Below are 15413 nucleotides of genomic sequence, written 5' to 3'. Positions count from 1 at the left end.
AGTACTAGGATTACAGATGTGCACCATTTTGCTAGGCTTCAACCTATTTAAATTATGCAAATTACAATAGGACTTTTTTTTTGTCTATCAGAAAGGAAAAGGAGAAAAGACATATAACATCCAGTGGCGGCATGGCTGGGGGGCCGGAGGGAATCTTGGAGGCTGCTAATGTTGGTAAGATGAACTATAAAAAAAAAAAAAACAATTTCCTCCCAAGAACAGTTTGGCAACAGTTATCAAAAGCCTTAAAATTATGCCTCTCCCCGGAGCCAATACCACCTCTAGAAAGACAGCCCAAGGAATGATTAGAGATGGGCTTAAAGATAAATGTGCAAGGCTGTGGGAAGCAGCAGTCTGGGTAGCATCGAAAAACAAACCGTCCAACAGGAAGGAATTAGTTAAATAAATCATGTAACTCTTCACGACAATATATTATGCGATCATTAAAAAGCATGTTCTAGGAACATTTATCAAAGTGGGAAAGCGGTCATGATACATTGCTCGGTGAAAGTAACAGACCAGATAACAGTGTTCAGACTGGCCGGTGTGGAGAGAAATTCCCCACACAAACCTACACGGGGACTTCTGGAAAGACAGAAATCAAATTGCCAATGGTAATTACTTTGGGGTAGCTGGGATTATCTAAGATTTTCGTTTTTCTCCTAGGTGTTTTTCTAAGCTTTTCAGGCTTTTCAAATTGAGCCCATATATCTTAGGGCACTACAACAAATACAAAAAGAAACACACACACATACATTTTAACTATGGTTTTCTATCTTGCAGTGCCAAGGATGGAACCAACGGCCTCACGCTGCCAGGCCAGCGCTCTACCACTGAGCTACAGCCCCAGCCCCTGTCTTATTTTTTTCTTTCTTTCTTTTTTGTGCTGGAGGTTGAATCCAGAGGCATTCTACCTTTGAGCTACACCCCCAGTTCTATTTTATTTTTTATTTTTAAACAGGGTCTTGCTAACTTGCTGAGGAACCTAGCTAAGTTGCTGAGTTTGGCCTTAAACGTGCAATCCTCCTGCCTCCTCCCAAGAACTGAGATTACAAGGTAGGCCGCCACACCCTGCTTCCCCATCTTATTTTAAGAGCCGAGGCAGAATCCTCTTCTCATATTTTCTAGAAGCTCAACAGAACTTGTCCCATGTGTGATGGGGCTGAGGGTCCCAGGCTCTTACACAAGATCCAGAGGTGATCCTGCTCTCACCCTGATAGTGTCCCCGAGCCTCCTATCCTGGCTGTGTAGACAAATTCAGAGATTCCACCATGCTGTAAGAGGATGCCACCAGACACCAGCTCATTCTAAAGGGGGTTGAGTTGAGATCATAGTTATCTATCAGGCAATTTTCATGGACATTTCACAAAATTAAGATCTGACAGAGGTCAGGGCCCTGAGGGAGAGAGAGAGACAGAGAGAGGCAGACAGACAGACAGACAGACAGACATAGCTGAAAGAAAAAAAAGGGGGGGGGAAGCACCCCTGCAGCTGAGTCCCGCAGTCGAGTTGGAAACCTGTGTAGAGCCGGGCGTGGTGGCGCACACTTGTAATCCCAGCATTTAGGAGGCTGAGCAAGAGGATCTGGGTTCACAGAATGCCTCAGGTACTTAGTGAGGCTCTCTCCAACTTAGTGGGACCCTGTTTCAAAATAAAGAATAGAAAATGGGGCTGGGGGTATAGCTCGGAGGTAGAATGTCCCTGGATTCAATCCCCAGCACCACAAAACAAACAACAACAACAACAACAACAAAACCATATAGAGCAAACTCAGGAACTGGTGAGGCACAGTGATCAGGGCCCAGGTTTTCTGGCACCTTTGGAGGCAGGAGGACCTGGGTTCAAATCCTGGTCCTGCTTCTTCCCATTCAATGTGCCCCTTGCTTCCAGATTCCCACTCTCCTTTCCCGTAGGGCTGTGGGAAAGAGTCAGAGGGGTGCGTCTGAAGCCCAGTAGTGCTACTGATGGCAGTGTCTTTATCAGTGTGTTACGTATTGAAAACATCTGTATGTTATCTATTTTGTACCTTTTCCAGTGCTGGGAAGAACATTGTCCAGCAGGAAAATAGATCCCAATACAGTGGTTTGGACATAGCAGGTGATCATAAAATGTTCAGATTATCTGGGCAAGATGGCACACATCTGTAATCCCACTAGTCAGGAGGCTGAGGATCGCCAAGTTCAAGGCCAGCCTTAGTGAGAACATGTCTCAGAATAAAAAAAGGGGGCTAGACATAGCTCAGTGATACAGTACCCCTAGATTCAATTCTCAGTAGAGAAAGAAAAATGCTCAGATTAATAGGTGCACCCAGGGCTTTAATACATTATCTGCATGGGCATCAGTACCCCAGTTTTATAGGTGAGGAGACCTAAACAGAAAAGTTAAGGGACTTCCTGTCATTTTGCTATGATTATTACATCAGTTTCACTAAAGAGGGAGCTGAAACTCAGAGGCTAAGAAACTTGATCAAGACCCTATAGCTAGCAAGCAGGGTATGGTGGCACACACCAGTAATTCCAGCACGCTGGAGGCTGAGGCAGGAGGCTTCCAGGCTCAAGGCTAGGCTTAGCAACATAGCATGACACCAGGGAAGACCTTGTGCCAAAATAAAAACTAACAAGAGTGGGGGTGTAGCTCAGAGGTAGAATGCCCCTGGGTTCAATCTCCAGTACCACACACACACACACAAAAAAAAAAAAAAAAAAAACAAAAAACCCTAAGACTACAAGCAACAGAGCTAGGCGTTGAACCTGGAGCTGACTCCAGGGCCCAGGCTCAGGCACCAGGAGATGTCACCCATCTCTGCGGTCCAGGTCAACACCACCTGGGGTTACAGCCAGGCTCTGCCACTGCCTACAATCCGTGACAAAGGCAATCGCGGTTGAAATGAGTCAGATGGAAGCCGGGGCCGGCTCACCATGAGCTCTCACTCACTGCCAAGGTTATCATCACGGGAGACAACAAAGAACGCAGAAGACTTGCGTTATCCACGGCAGGCTGCCGCACCAAGGCAGTCCAGGGCAGGACGAGACGGTCTCTCTGGGACAGGAGCGGTGGCGGGGACGTGGCAGGTCTGCTGGGGCTGGGGGTGTGCTGAGGTCTGGCTCAACAGGGACTGTGGGTGTCCACAGGTGGAGAGAATCAAAGCCTTGCTGCAAAGGTGGTGTTGTGACTTGTTTGGTCAAGTGTGGATTCCAAGGGGGACGAGATGGGGAAGTTAAAGGGCTGGGAGCGTGGGTGGCCTGCAGAACTAGCTAAAGAGGCAGGTTCAGGAGCAGGGTGTGTACAGGGCGCAGCTTGATCAGATATAATTCATTATTATTATTATTTTTATTTGACAGTGCTGGGGTTGGAACCCAGGGTCATTTTACCTCTGAGCTATGCCCCACCCCTATTTTTTAGTCTTTATTTTGAAACAGGGTCTCACTGAGTGGCAAAGGGCCTCACTAAGTAGCTGAGGCTGTCCGCGAACCCAGATCTCAGCCTCCCAAGTACTGGGATTACAAGCGTGCACCACCATGCCTGGCTTGATCAGATATAATTCAGAGTCCACTCTAGCTCTAGGGTGGACTGGCGTGCTGATGGGCATGGCTGGTGAGGTGGCCACTGCTGCAGGACAGTGGAAATAAAGGAGAGGGTCCGGGAAGGGAAGTGTGGCCCGAGATGCACCCGGGAGAGGTCAGGCCTTTAGGGACGGTCCAAATGCAGGGAGGCTGGCGAGTCCTCAAAAGGGAGATGGAGAGGAAGAGCAGGTCAACATACTGAGTCGGGACATGTCTACAATTTGAGGGCAGGAGAAGGGGCCATCAAAAGGCTGCAGATGAGTCAAGACTTCCTGTACTAGTAAAGATTATTCCTAATACTGGAGAAGGGTTCAAAATGCACATAGCCGTGCATGGTGGTGCACACTTGAAATCCCAGCATTTGGGAGGCTGAGACAGGAAGATCGTGGCCAGCCTCAGCTACTAAGTGAGGCCCTCCACAACTTAGTGAGACCCTGTTTCAAAATAAAGAATAATAAAAAAAATGGGGCCAGGGGTATAGCTTGGTGGTAGAATGCCCCTGGGTTCCATCCCCAGTACCGTAAAAACAAAACAAAACAAAACAAACAAAAACCATGTAAAAATACATTCAAAGAAGGCATGAATCCTGTTCAGAGACAACAAGCCTAGAAAGTGAGTAGAAAGAAAGACATATCAGGGAAGGAAAGAAGGAATTGGAGGGAGATATGTGTGTGCTGACCTTCGAAGTGACTTAAAATTTCAAGATTGGAAGGGCTCCTGGAAGAGGAAGGGGGCCCAAGAGAGTTGGGAAAATCTGGAAAAGCTTTGAGGCTCCTGAAACAGAAAGAGGAAGCAGGCAGAAGGAGACAGAGGAAGAAAAGAAAAGGAAAGGGCTGAGCTGGGTCCAGACACTTGGAAGGACGCCGCCCTCCCTGGGGGCCAGGAGGAGGGAGGGGGCAGAAAGGAAGCCCTTTACCTGACTTTTGAGTGGAAGCTTATGTACCTGCATGGGAGGTGAGTTCTGAGCATTCCACCACCTTTTTTATTCATCAAAAAACCTCTAATGGAGACCTACTACGCCGTCTCAGATGTGGTTCAAATAAATTACAAGCTGCTGTTGTTTTTTTTTTTTAAGTGCAGAAGCCCGTGTCAACAAATCACCACTCTCTCTCTTACCTGCGTTAATTGCTTTAATGGGCTCAGAAAACAGCCACCTCCTCTCCCTCCTCTCCAGGTCCCCAGGGAGCCCATCAGGGAAGGACACTGGGAGCCAGGTTAGGGATGCAGCTGATCCTGGGGACACATGGTCACACACTGGCCCCTGGACCATGCATCTGCCTTGTCTGCCTCCTCTGTTTTTTAAGGCCTCCCAGAAAACTGGAAGGGAAGAAACCCACAATTCCATATATCCACTGGGCTTTTTCCACTGCTATAAAGCAAAAATGCAGACACCAAAAGCCTAATAGGAGCAATTACATTTTGAAAGAAACTCTGTCTATGGAAGAATATTGACCACATTTAATAAATGACTGCAATTCAAACAGCTATGACCTATCACACAGGCCCTGGGTCCCAAGATTTTCTTCCAATAACACTTAAAAAAAAATACAGTCGATACCAGTTTTTATTACAAAGCTTGCAGAAAGACCTCCTGGGCTGTATTTTTCAAACTTTTGATGTGCAACAGACAATGACTTATTTGTGAGGACAGTGAAGAACCAGGTTTAGTGAAGAGGATGTCTGAGTCACAGAGAAGCAAAGGGACCTGGTCCAAGGTCACTGCCAAGTAACACAGCCAGGTGAATCCAGGTCTATATCCAGGTGCCATTTCTAGGCTCCCTTCTTTGGACTTTCCAGTGTATCAGCAAACCTTGCACATCTGGAATCTTGCTTCAAAATAGCTACGGACAAGGACAGGATGGCTCCCACTCCCTGGTCAGGTTGGTCAAGTCATTAGGTGGCTAAATAATAGGTTTGGAGTCCTAAAGGAAGGCAGGGTTTCCCAAATCTCAGTGTAGCTGGGACTTGCCTGGGGAGCTTGTTAACCCTCAAAGGGAACTAATGTTTGTGAATTACCACATCCACAGCCCCAGCACCTGGGCATCTGGAAGCATCCTTTCTAATACCACTTTACTGTGTGTCTTTCCTGGAAGCCTGCAGCTTTCCAGCCCAGGAAAGAAGATGCTTTGGGGTTGTGTATGGAAGCCTGATTTGCTTTGCATTCAGAGTTGAGAGGATGCTGATATTCAGAAACTCAGGTAGGGAGGAAAAATAACTACGCAACTGGCTGCCAGTTGAAGCAAAGCCACAGCCAATTTAGCAGAAAGAACATGAATTCTCAAAGGAGGAAGGAGGCAAAGGTGCTGGGATTGGAAAAGAAGGAAAAATAAATCCACCTATGCATCCTTGCAGCAGAATAAAACAGCTCTTAAAAACGTGTAGTTAAGGAGACTTGGCCTTCACATGAAATATTGGGGCTTCTTAAAACCTGAACAGTTTTTCTAAAAACAATTTTTTTAAAACAAAAAAGCCAGATGTATCTCACCCCAAATTGGCTCATTGATTGCTTCGGATGCATAAACGATTCTATTTTGGAATCGCAGACTTAATCAAGCAACTGAAATAACCCACTTCTGGGAATGTGGTTTTAAAAATCAGAGCAAAGTAACAAATGAACTTGCCCAAGGGGTCTCCAGGGTGGATCTGGGCAGCATAAGGTGGAAAATATTGCTGCCGACACCAGCAGAAGTGACAATTTAAAAAAAAAAAAAAAGGTCTTTCATTAAAATAGTAGGAGGGGCTTGCAAATGTTTTTACACCTAGTCAGTCATTTGAGGCTTACAGAGCTCCGGGAAGCAGGCAGGTGGGAGGAGGTTGTGCCCAGTTGATAGCTCCAAAGGCCGAGGTTCAGAGATGCCATGTGAACCGTCCATGGCCACACAGCCAGCTCTGTGATAAAGCACAAATGGACCCTGGCTTCCAGCGCCCACGCCACTACCATGCACAAGGACTTCCCCAGAGCTCAGACTCAAGAACTGCAGGATTCACCAGTGTTGGATTCCATCACTCCGTTTAATCAATAAGCATTCGTGTACTTATTGAAGTACCTACTGTATGTCAAGAGCTAGGGAACGAGCAAGGTACAGCCCATCCTAGGGCCCACCTAGCTTCCTTGTGATGATGAGGGAGATGATAAACAAACATAAGATGTCCTTCTAGTAGTGAAGGCACTCGAAGGAGGGTAAAGGGCTGGCAGGGTGGGCAGGGCTGCTTTGGAGAGGGTGGCAGGGATGTAGAGGTATCTGATGTCACTTAAGATGTCTGGTGACTTGTGGCTATGGATGGGTCTAGAGCCCCCTCCACGACTCCTCAGGACAGGGACAGTGTCCTGTTCAGCTCTGATGTACAAGCGCCAGCCACAGGCTCAAGGTATGGTCAGCGTTGTGCAGAGAGGGTATGGACCAATGGCTCCACCCCATGATAAGAAGGTGGAGACCTGTCACTCTCCGCAGATGGATGCACAGGTCTCAGGCTCCTTAGCAAAACAAGTCTCTGGGTGGCTCTCCAAAGGCCCCCAATCTCAGGCACACAAGGTGACCTCTATCTGCCTCTGCTTGGGGGCCTATCATTGTCTTCTGGAAGGTCGGCTCCACAACCCTTGGGCTGGGTGCCAGGCATGGAAGCCACCTGGTTCCTAATCCAGTGTTGACCTTGGACTTGCCAAGCTTTTCTCTTTAGCATGACCTGTGCCTCCCTGCCTCCCCTGAGGAAGATGAAATGGAGGGATATAGTTGGCACTCGCTAAGGCCAGATTTCCCAATAGTGCCAGTAGGAAAGCAAAGCTAAACCAAGAGTAAAACGCCAACTATGGGCTGTGGGTGGTAAGGAAGTGTCAATGTAGGTCCCTCAATTGTATCAAATGGACCTCTCTGCAAGGGGATCTGATAATGGGGGAAGCTATGCATATTTGCAGGAATTGGGGCAGGGTATGGGAAATCTCTGTCTTGCTCACTTTGGCTGTGAACCTAAAACTGCTCTGGAAAACAAAGAAGAAGAAGAAGAAGAAGAAGAAGAAGAAGAAGAAGGAGGAGGAGGAGGAGGAGGAGGAGGAGGAGGAGGAGGAGGAGGAGGAGGAGGAGGCGGCGGCCGCCGCCGCCAGGTGTGGTGGCGCACACTTGTAATCCCAGTGCTTGGGAGGCTGAGACAGGAGGATCGCACAGGTTCGAAGCCAGCCTCAGCTACTTAGTGAGGTTCTCAGCAACTTAATACTTACTAGTGAGACCCTGTTTCCAAATAAAGTATAAAATAGGTCTGGGAGTATAGCCCAGAGGTAGAAAAACCCTGGGTTCCACCCAAAAAAAAAGTAAAAAGTAAAAAAATAAAAAGAAAATGTCGCAGCAAAGAAACTTAAAAAAAAAAAAAAAGAAAAGAAAAACCAACGCCACTCTGTAGTATAGTTAGAAGTCTGCATGCATTTAGAGTCAATATTGGATTCTTGCTTGAGGTGGGGAGATGGTGTTAAAAAAAAAAACTGAAAGAAAGAAAAAGAATCCATTTGGAAAGATTTATAGTTCAGCCTCCAGCTACCTCCAGATATTTAATGTCATTCTTTCAAACCAGAGTCTCTGGACCTGGCTGGGGACTAGTCTGGAGTCCCCAAAGAGTGGGGACAGAAGCCTGCCCTCCCAGGTCATAAGAGAACCCTGCCAGCAAGCCAGCTGGAGCCTAATCCCCTGCTCCGGTGCAAAGCAGGACAGAAGGAAGATTAAGACTCCGAGGAGACCTGCGTGTGCTGTGAGCACAAGCAGACAGGTGCCCGCGAGGGGCTGCACGCTCCTGACAGGTGCTCACGGGCTGTGCTCCACGCGTGTGGCTGCAGGCAGAGGTGGGAGGAGACTGCACGCACAGAATCCCATTGGCCGGGGGTCAGAGGAGCTCACTTCTCTTCGCAGCTCCATCCGAATGATGAATCTACAGCAAGTAATAAACAACACTGGGTTTGTCAGCAGAGGGTGGCGGAAAAATACAGAGCTAGCACCGGGCTGATTCTGCTTCTCTATCAGGTCCAGCCTCAAGTTAGGGGGCGAGCAGCTTTTTTTTTACTTAAAAAAAAAAAAAACAGCGTAATTCTTAAAAGGAAAATAAATGCACTGTCTTCCACCCTATGAAATTCTTCTTTGATATGACAGTCAATAACCAGTAGGAAGAGGATTTGGTCTTCCATCGGCATCATTATTTTCTGAAACCCTGAGCGTCGGCTTAAGCCAGATGAATATACCAGACTAAATTAAAGAAATAGGCCCCCTCGGCGTGGTGGCGCACGCTTCTAATCCTAGCATTTGGGAGGCTGAGACAGGAGGATTGCAGTTTGTAGACAGCCTCAGCTACTTAGTGAGGCCCTTTGCGACTCAGTGAGACTCTGTTTCAAAATAAAGGATAAAAATAGGGCAGGGGGTGTAGCTTGGAGGGAGAATGTCCCTGGGTTCCATCCCCCTTACCAAGAAAGAAAAAGAGAGAGAGAGAGAGAGAGAGAGAGAGAGAGAGAGAGAGAGAAGAGAGAAAGGAAGGAATAAAAGAAAGAAAGAAAGAAAGAAAGAAAGAAGAAAGGAAGAAAGAAAGAAAGAAAGAAAGAAAGAAAGAAAGAAAGAAAGAAAGAAAGAAAGAAAGTGGACCCTCTCAGCATACTGTACGAACCCTGGATATGAAGCTTTCCACATGTGGCTGCTGCTGGGGCTCACAGGATCCGACAATGAAGGCAGCGTCTATTCACGGTTTCCAGATTGAAGAACAGGAATGAGACCAGAGGGAGAAGCTATATTTCAGACACAAAGTTGAAAGTGGTGATAATCTGTAAAGGCTTTGGCTAAGCCGGGCGTGGTGGCGCACGCTTGTAATCCCCGCGCTTGGGAGGCGGAGACAGGAGGATGGTGCAGGTTCGAAGCCAGCAGCGCTGGCTTAAGAGACCCTGTTTCCAAATAAAAAAAGATGTAATTGGGAGTATAGCCCGGAGGTAGAAGGGCTTCCAGGAACCCCAGTACCACCAAAAAAAAAAAAAAAAAAAAAAAAGGCTTCGACTAACCATGCACGATGGTAAAATGACAAGTGTGTTATTTAGAATGTGCTGAACCAAATATAATGACTTATATTAATTCCAAAAGATTCTTCCTGGGTTGTTATGCAAAGACAGGGAGGGTGTGGTAACCCTAATTAAACGAAAGGGCCAGCGACAGTCTGACTTCTAGAAAGTTTTGAATCCTAATCTCCTCCTCGGGTTGATCTGTGGGCATGCTGCAACTTGTAATGAAGTGACTTATTTTTTATCCAGATGACATGCACACATCCCAGCAGTGCCTGGACACCCCGAGTGCTGCTGCCTGCATGACCAGGGGACCTGGAAGGCAAGCCGATGAGTTTGACCTCTCGAAGAGGTCTGTTTGTATCAGAATCCTACTGCCATTTCTCATCTACTCTGGAAGAGCACTAGGATTGGTGTTCTTGGATGGAGAAGGACAACCGACTCTGTATCGGTACAGTGTGTAACCCATCAATTTCCTGATGTAGTGTGGTGCAACGTAAGAACGCCAACAATCCTTAGCCAAATCTCCTTGCCTCAAAAGAAGGTGATTCCAAAAGAACAGGAAAACCTCAGGTTAGATATTCTACGCACCTTCTGAGTGGCACATACCACGCAAGCCAGAGCCTCTGTGGGCTGGAAGGGACCTTGGAAAGCCACTGTCCCATCCACCCTGGAGCAGAGAGGGGAGGAGGGACTTGCCCAAGGTCACAGAGCAGCCCTAACGCAGCAGCTCTGGCCCACGGACTCCTTGGCCAGCTTATCAAGCATATCTGCCTGAAAAACTTTGCATGATCTACTTTTTTCTTCCTTGTTAGTTTGGTTCCTGGTCATTCGAGATAGACTTTTTGAAAAATCAGACATTTCAACAAAATTGCAAATAGCAAATGGCTTGCCTCATCTGGACCTGTCACCGTTGATAAGGGCAAATGGGCTTCAAAGAGGAGGGGAGCCACACTGCACGGAGGATACATCATTTGGGTAACGATGGGCGCTCCGCTTTGTCATCAAGAGAAAAATGAAAACAAGCCGGGTGTGGTGGCGCATGCTTGTAATCCCAGCATTGGGGAGGCTGACACAGGAGGATCCAGGTTTGAGACCAGCCTCAGCTACTTAGTGAGGCCCTTTGCAACTCAGTGAGACCCGGTTTCAAAATAAAGGAGAAAGAAAGGGGGGGGGGGAGAAAGAGAAATGGAAACAACCATGCTGCTTAATCCCTTCTTTAAAAAGCTGCCACCCTCTGTGATTCACAAACTCTTAGACAATTTAACACACACACACACACACACACACACACACACACACACACACGCACACACTTAATCTCTTCTTTTGGGGAGCTCAGAGGATCTCTTCCCCTCTCTTCCCATCACAGAAGAAAAATTAAGATCTTAAGATGGGAAAGACATCTACTAGATGCAACTTGGTATCCCACAGCAGAAAAAGGTCATAAACAGAAAAGCCAGTGAAATAATAATTTAAAAAAGTCTGAAGTACAGCTAATGATACTGAACCTTTACCTTGGAACCTGCTGGGGGGGCTGCACCACCGTGGCTTACAAGGGCCTCCAGTGGAGACAGCCTAGTAGGAGCGGGCAGTTCCTGGGAGAGATGCTGGGACCACTCTGAGCTTGCAGACAAGGGACAGAACGCTACTCATTTTGCAGAAATGCATCCGTAGTGTTCCCAGGGTTCTGACTATCCCGAAGCCACGTGTACTGTGCAAAGCTGGACCCACCTGAAAGTCTGTCCCTCTCTCCTTTTGGAGTTAATGTGACATAAAGCAGCATTCATTTGGACCGTTGCTTTTTATGGGCTCAAAACAATCCATACCAGGCAGATTATGTGTCTGGTCTTGGCTGAATGCGGGGCAACCCTGCCTTAGCAGCCAGCTCACTCGGCCCACACAGACTACTGCCACCTGGGCGCCACACTTCAAGGACAGTTCTGCCTTTATCTAGCTCTCCTGCAGTGGCAAGTGCTCTCTTGGGCTTCAAAAACTATGCACAGAGAGCTGGGACTTCACTCTGGCAGCAATACAAGTAAGGAAAGGAGCTGGGGCCTGGTGCCGCTCTGAGTCCCAGCTTAACCGCACCACGGTGCCATGCTGAGAGGTTCAGAAAGAAGGTCCAGAGCATGATCAAAGAAATGCCAGGAAACTGCGATTCACGGCCCAGCAGCTCCGCCCTCGTGTCACACCCGGTCTGGGGTGCAAACTGCAGAGAGAGTTGGTATTCTTAATATTCAGGGTAACTGAGGCCTTTCCAATGTCTATCACCTTGTGATGATTAAGCGAGCCAAGTCTCCTTAAATTGCCACTAAAATTGAATCCACATTTATAAATGACCATTTGGATCAAGTATCTTTAGAGCATGAATTTATCATCTTGGAACTCTGACCTTTCAGAGCTAAGGCTAATGGACTATTTCTTTACAAATATATGGAATGCTAGATAAAGGGGAAAGATTGATGGGGAGGGAGGAGACAGGGAGAACTGTTGCATGGAAACCCACAAAGAGCTTTGCCCACTGAGCCCTGGAACAATCTAAGCCCATCTGCCATTTCCCAGAAACTGAAAAGAAGTTCCAAGAGCATCAGGGGTGCCTCCAATGGGGTCGATGGACTGGGAAGCAAATGAGGGAGGCCAAGGTCAGAGGCAGACGCCGGTGTCCCAGGTGTACGGCCAGAAGTTCAGTTCCAGTCATCTCCCACAGGTCTCAGAACAGCCTGCAGGGAGTTGCCCCAACCTCTGCTACCCAGAGGTTTCCCTCCAGAGGTTTCTGGAGTTCAGAACACCTGGGCTCAGAAGAACCAGGAGGTAGAGGTGTGGCATGGAGTGGGGGTCCGAGGCCAGCCCCAGCCCAGGGAAGCATTTCTCTGTAGAAGCAGAGCCTGTGTTGAGCCCACCCCCAATTCTTCACTTCTTGTACACAAAGGGGTGGGGGCTTAATGCTTGCAAGGGATCCTCGAATCCACCCAGGGGACCAAATACTATCCATCTCATACTTTCCCTGGTTTTCAATAGCCCTAGGCCATGAGATTAGCAAACACACTCCTTTAAACAGCACGATGAAATCCCCAGAAGCTGCTTATCAGGGGGTTATTTTTTCCCCCTCAATTAACAGACAGGAAAAGCACACATGTTCCCATGGGGGTGTGGGGGCTTTTGGCATACAGGCAGCAGCCTCGTTTGCAGCAGGGCTAGGGACCACTTAGGTCCAGTGGCTCCACTTCCCAAACAGCCAGAGGTTCTGAGAGGGCCAGTGCCTGGTTGCAGACCCCAACGGCAGGGTCAGGCCAGAGCTCTGCCGTCACCTGAAGGGCCTCCTCAGGCCGCTGACAAGCTAAGGAAACTTCCAGAGACAAAACCCTGCAGGATCATGGCAGCAGTGGCAGCGGCAGCAGCAGCAGAGGCCACCTACCGATGAACTCTGCCAGGCAGAGACTTTATCCCTTTTAATGATCACAAGAATCCACAGCCTCTTTCTTACTTTGTGATCATACACTTGCTGGAGTGTTTGATGTTGTCTGTCTCCTGCATGAACCTGTAGGCCCCACGAAGGCAAGGCATCCCATATCCCTGGTGCCTGGCGCCTACCTCTTTGTTTCATAAATTAGACTCTCCCTGCTATAAAGTTAGGAAACATGGAGCCCAGCATAGTCAAGTGTTCTGCCTAAGGACACACAGCACGGAGCTACTGATGGAGCCGCAACACGCTGCACATACTCTGCTCCTTTTCTCTTCTCCAAACCACAGCCCTACCTTGACAGCCTCCGCGTGGGTCACCCGGGCCAGGGATTTATCATTGACGCGCAGAATCTGGTCCCCGACCCGCAGCCCCTCTTTCTCGGCCAGGGAACCCGGCTCCACCAGCGAAACGTAGATGCCCACACCATGTTCCGAGCCCCCGCGGATGCTGAAGCCCAAGCCCTCCTGGGCCTTGGCGCGCCGAAGGCTCACCAGTCGCACCTCCCCGGGCCCTGCGCCTCCGTCGGGGCCGCCCCAGGTGGGCTGCTGCCGGTAGGGGGTGGTGGCCGGCAGGTAGAGGCCCTCAGCCGTGTACTGGTCGAAGAGCAGCTGGTCGGAGCGCGGGATGACCAGACGCAGCATGGGCAGCAGGCGCCGCTTGACCGGGCTGTCCAGCAGGACGCGCAGGGTGCGCACCAGGTCGAAGACGTTGCGGCGCGCGTGGTAGGCGTTCAGGCAGTGTGTGAACTGCTCCCGCTCCGCCTCGCTCAGCAGCGCCGTGAGCGCCTGGTGCAGCTGGCGCACGTTGGCAGACAGCAGCCGCAGCCCCGCGCCCCCGCCGCCGCCCGCCCCGGCCGCCGAGCCCAGCGAGCCGGTGGAGGACGAGCTCACCGACAGGCCGTCCAGCGGCGCGTTCATCTCCCGGCCGAGCGCCTGGCCCTGGGGCGCGCGGTGGGCCGCGGCTGCGGGGGCGCACGGCGGGATGGCGGGGAGCGGGGAGGTCGCCCCTCGAGTCTGGGTTGGGGGGACGGCGAGGCGACGGGGCGAGATCCTGGGGGACGGCGGACACCGCGACTGGAGTCCGGTTTGCAGGAGCACGGAGACGACGGCTGGAGTAGGGTTGGGGGGTCGCAGCAAAGTGGCTGGATGCTGGGGGTCCCGGAGACCGCTGCAAGAGTCCTGGGGCGCGGAGACGGCGGGGATGGAGAAACTGGAATCTGCGGGGCGAAGAGACGGCGGCTGGAATCCTGAGGACGCGGAGACACCGGCGGGATCCCGGGGGACAAAGAGTTGGCGGCTGGAGCCCGGAGGTTGCAGGGACTGCGGCTGGAGGCCGGGGGCGCACGGACCACGGGGGGCGCGGCACAGCTGACCGCCCCGTCACACCGTCCCCGGGGCTCCCCCAGCCGGGCCGCCGGTTCCTCTAGGGCTGGGGGACCCCAAAGTCAGAAGTTGGAGCGGGGGTCGCTCGAGTTGCAGAGCCCCCGGAGTCGCAGCCGAGGGCGCGGCGCGGGCGTCCGGCAGGGGTGCGGGGCATGTCCGGGGCAGCCCCGGGACGCAGCAGCCCGGGCTCCCCGCGCCCCGCGCCGCCCGGGCGCAGACCGAGCCGCGCCGCCGCGAGCCCGGACTTTGCGAACTGTTGAGCAAGCCGGGCCGAGTCTTCCAGCGAGTTCCGACGCCGCCGCCGCCGCCGCCGCCGGCCTTGGCCCCGCCCCCGCCCCGCCCCCGCCCCTCCCCCGCGGGCTCTTCAGGAAATGACGTCCCGCCTGGCGCGCCTGTCGGTTGCCTGGAGACGGGGTGAAACAGTCCAGCCCTGGGGAAGAAAGGGGTGCAAGTGGGTGCAGGGGCAGGAAGAGCCCCGGGGCGCCCTTGGAGCCCCCCACTTCTCCAGCCCTGGGGTGGGGTGGGGGCTCAAAAACCGTGCTCTTAGGAGATCGCAGCCTGTGCGGTGCACCTGGATCGCTTTGAAGCAATTAATTAGCCAAGCTAGCTAATGCACGGTTGTGGGGGAAATAGCCAAGTTTTTGCTTTTTGCCTCTAAAATGCCAGACGTTTCAAGTTCGTTGTTCTACCTTAAAACGTTGCACCTCTTCTGCACACGCACGGACATAACGCGTGCAAGTGGCGAGGTGGACGATTGCTGGGCACTGCTGTGTGTGTGTGAGAGATGAACACAGGGTGAGCAGGGCCGAGCCCTGCGCACGGGAGCAGACAGGACCCCGCACGCCGGCCGCGGGTGGGGAGGAAAGCCGTTTTCAGAAGCATAGTGTACACCACACACATACACACACGTGTGCATATAAAACTCGGCTGAATCAGGCGGGTGGATTGTACCAATGTCAATGTTCTGGTGTGATCTTGTCCTCTTT

General features: G+C 50.8%; 1 protein-coding gene across 4 annotated transcripts in view; it reads right to left on the bottom strand.

Moving 5' to 3' along the window:
* WHRN (whirlin) overlaps positions 1-13962 on the bottom strand; it is a gene marked incomplete at both ends in the record, with an annotated part of 89552 nt that extends 75590 nt beyond the window's left edge. For all 4 annotated transcript variants that reach the window (XM_080708793.1, XM_080708791.1, XM_080708792.1 and 1 more), the window contains one exon: positions 13339-13962. In XM_080708793.1, coding sequence (XP_080564919.1) covers positions 13339-13962 — 624 coding nt within the window. The remainder of the gene's footprint in view (positions 1-13338) is intronic.
* Positions 13963-15413: the final 1451 nt, after the last annotated feature.

Source organism: Muscardinus avellanarius (genome assembly GCF_963383645.1).
Source record: "Muscardinus avellanarius genome assembly, chromosome: 13".
NCBI lineage: Eukaryota > Metazoa > Chordata > Mammalia > Rodentia > Gliridae > Muscardinus > Muscardinus avellanarius.
Note: the sequence above shows the minus strand (reverse complement) of the source record. Positions and strands in the feature narration are given on the sequence as shown.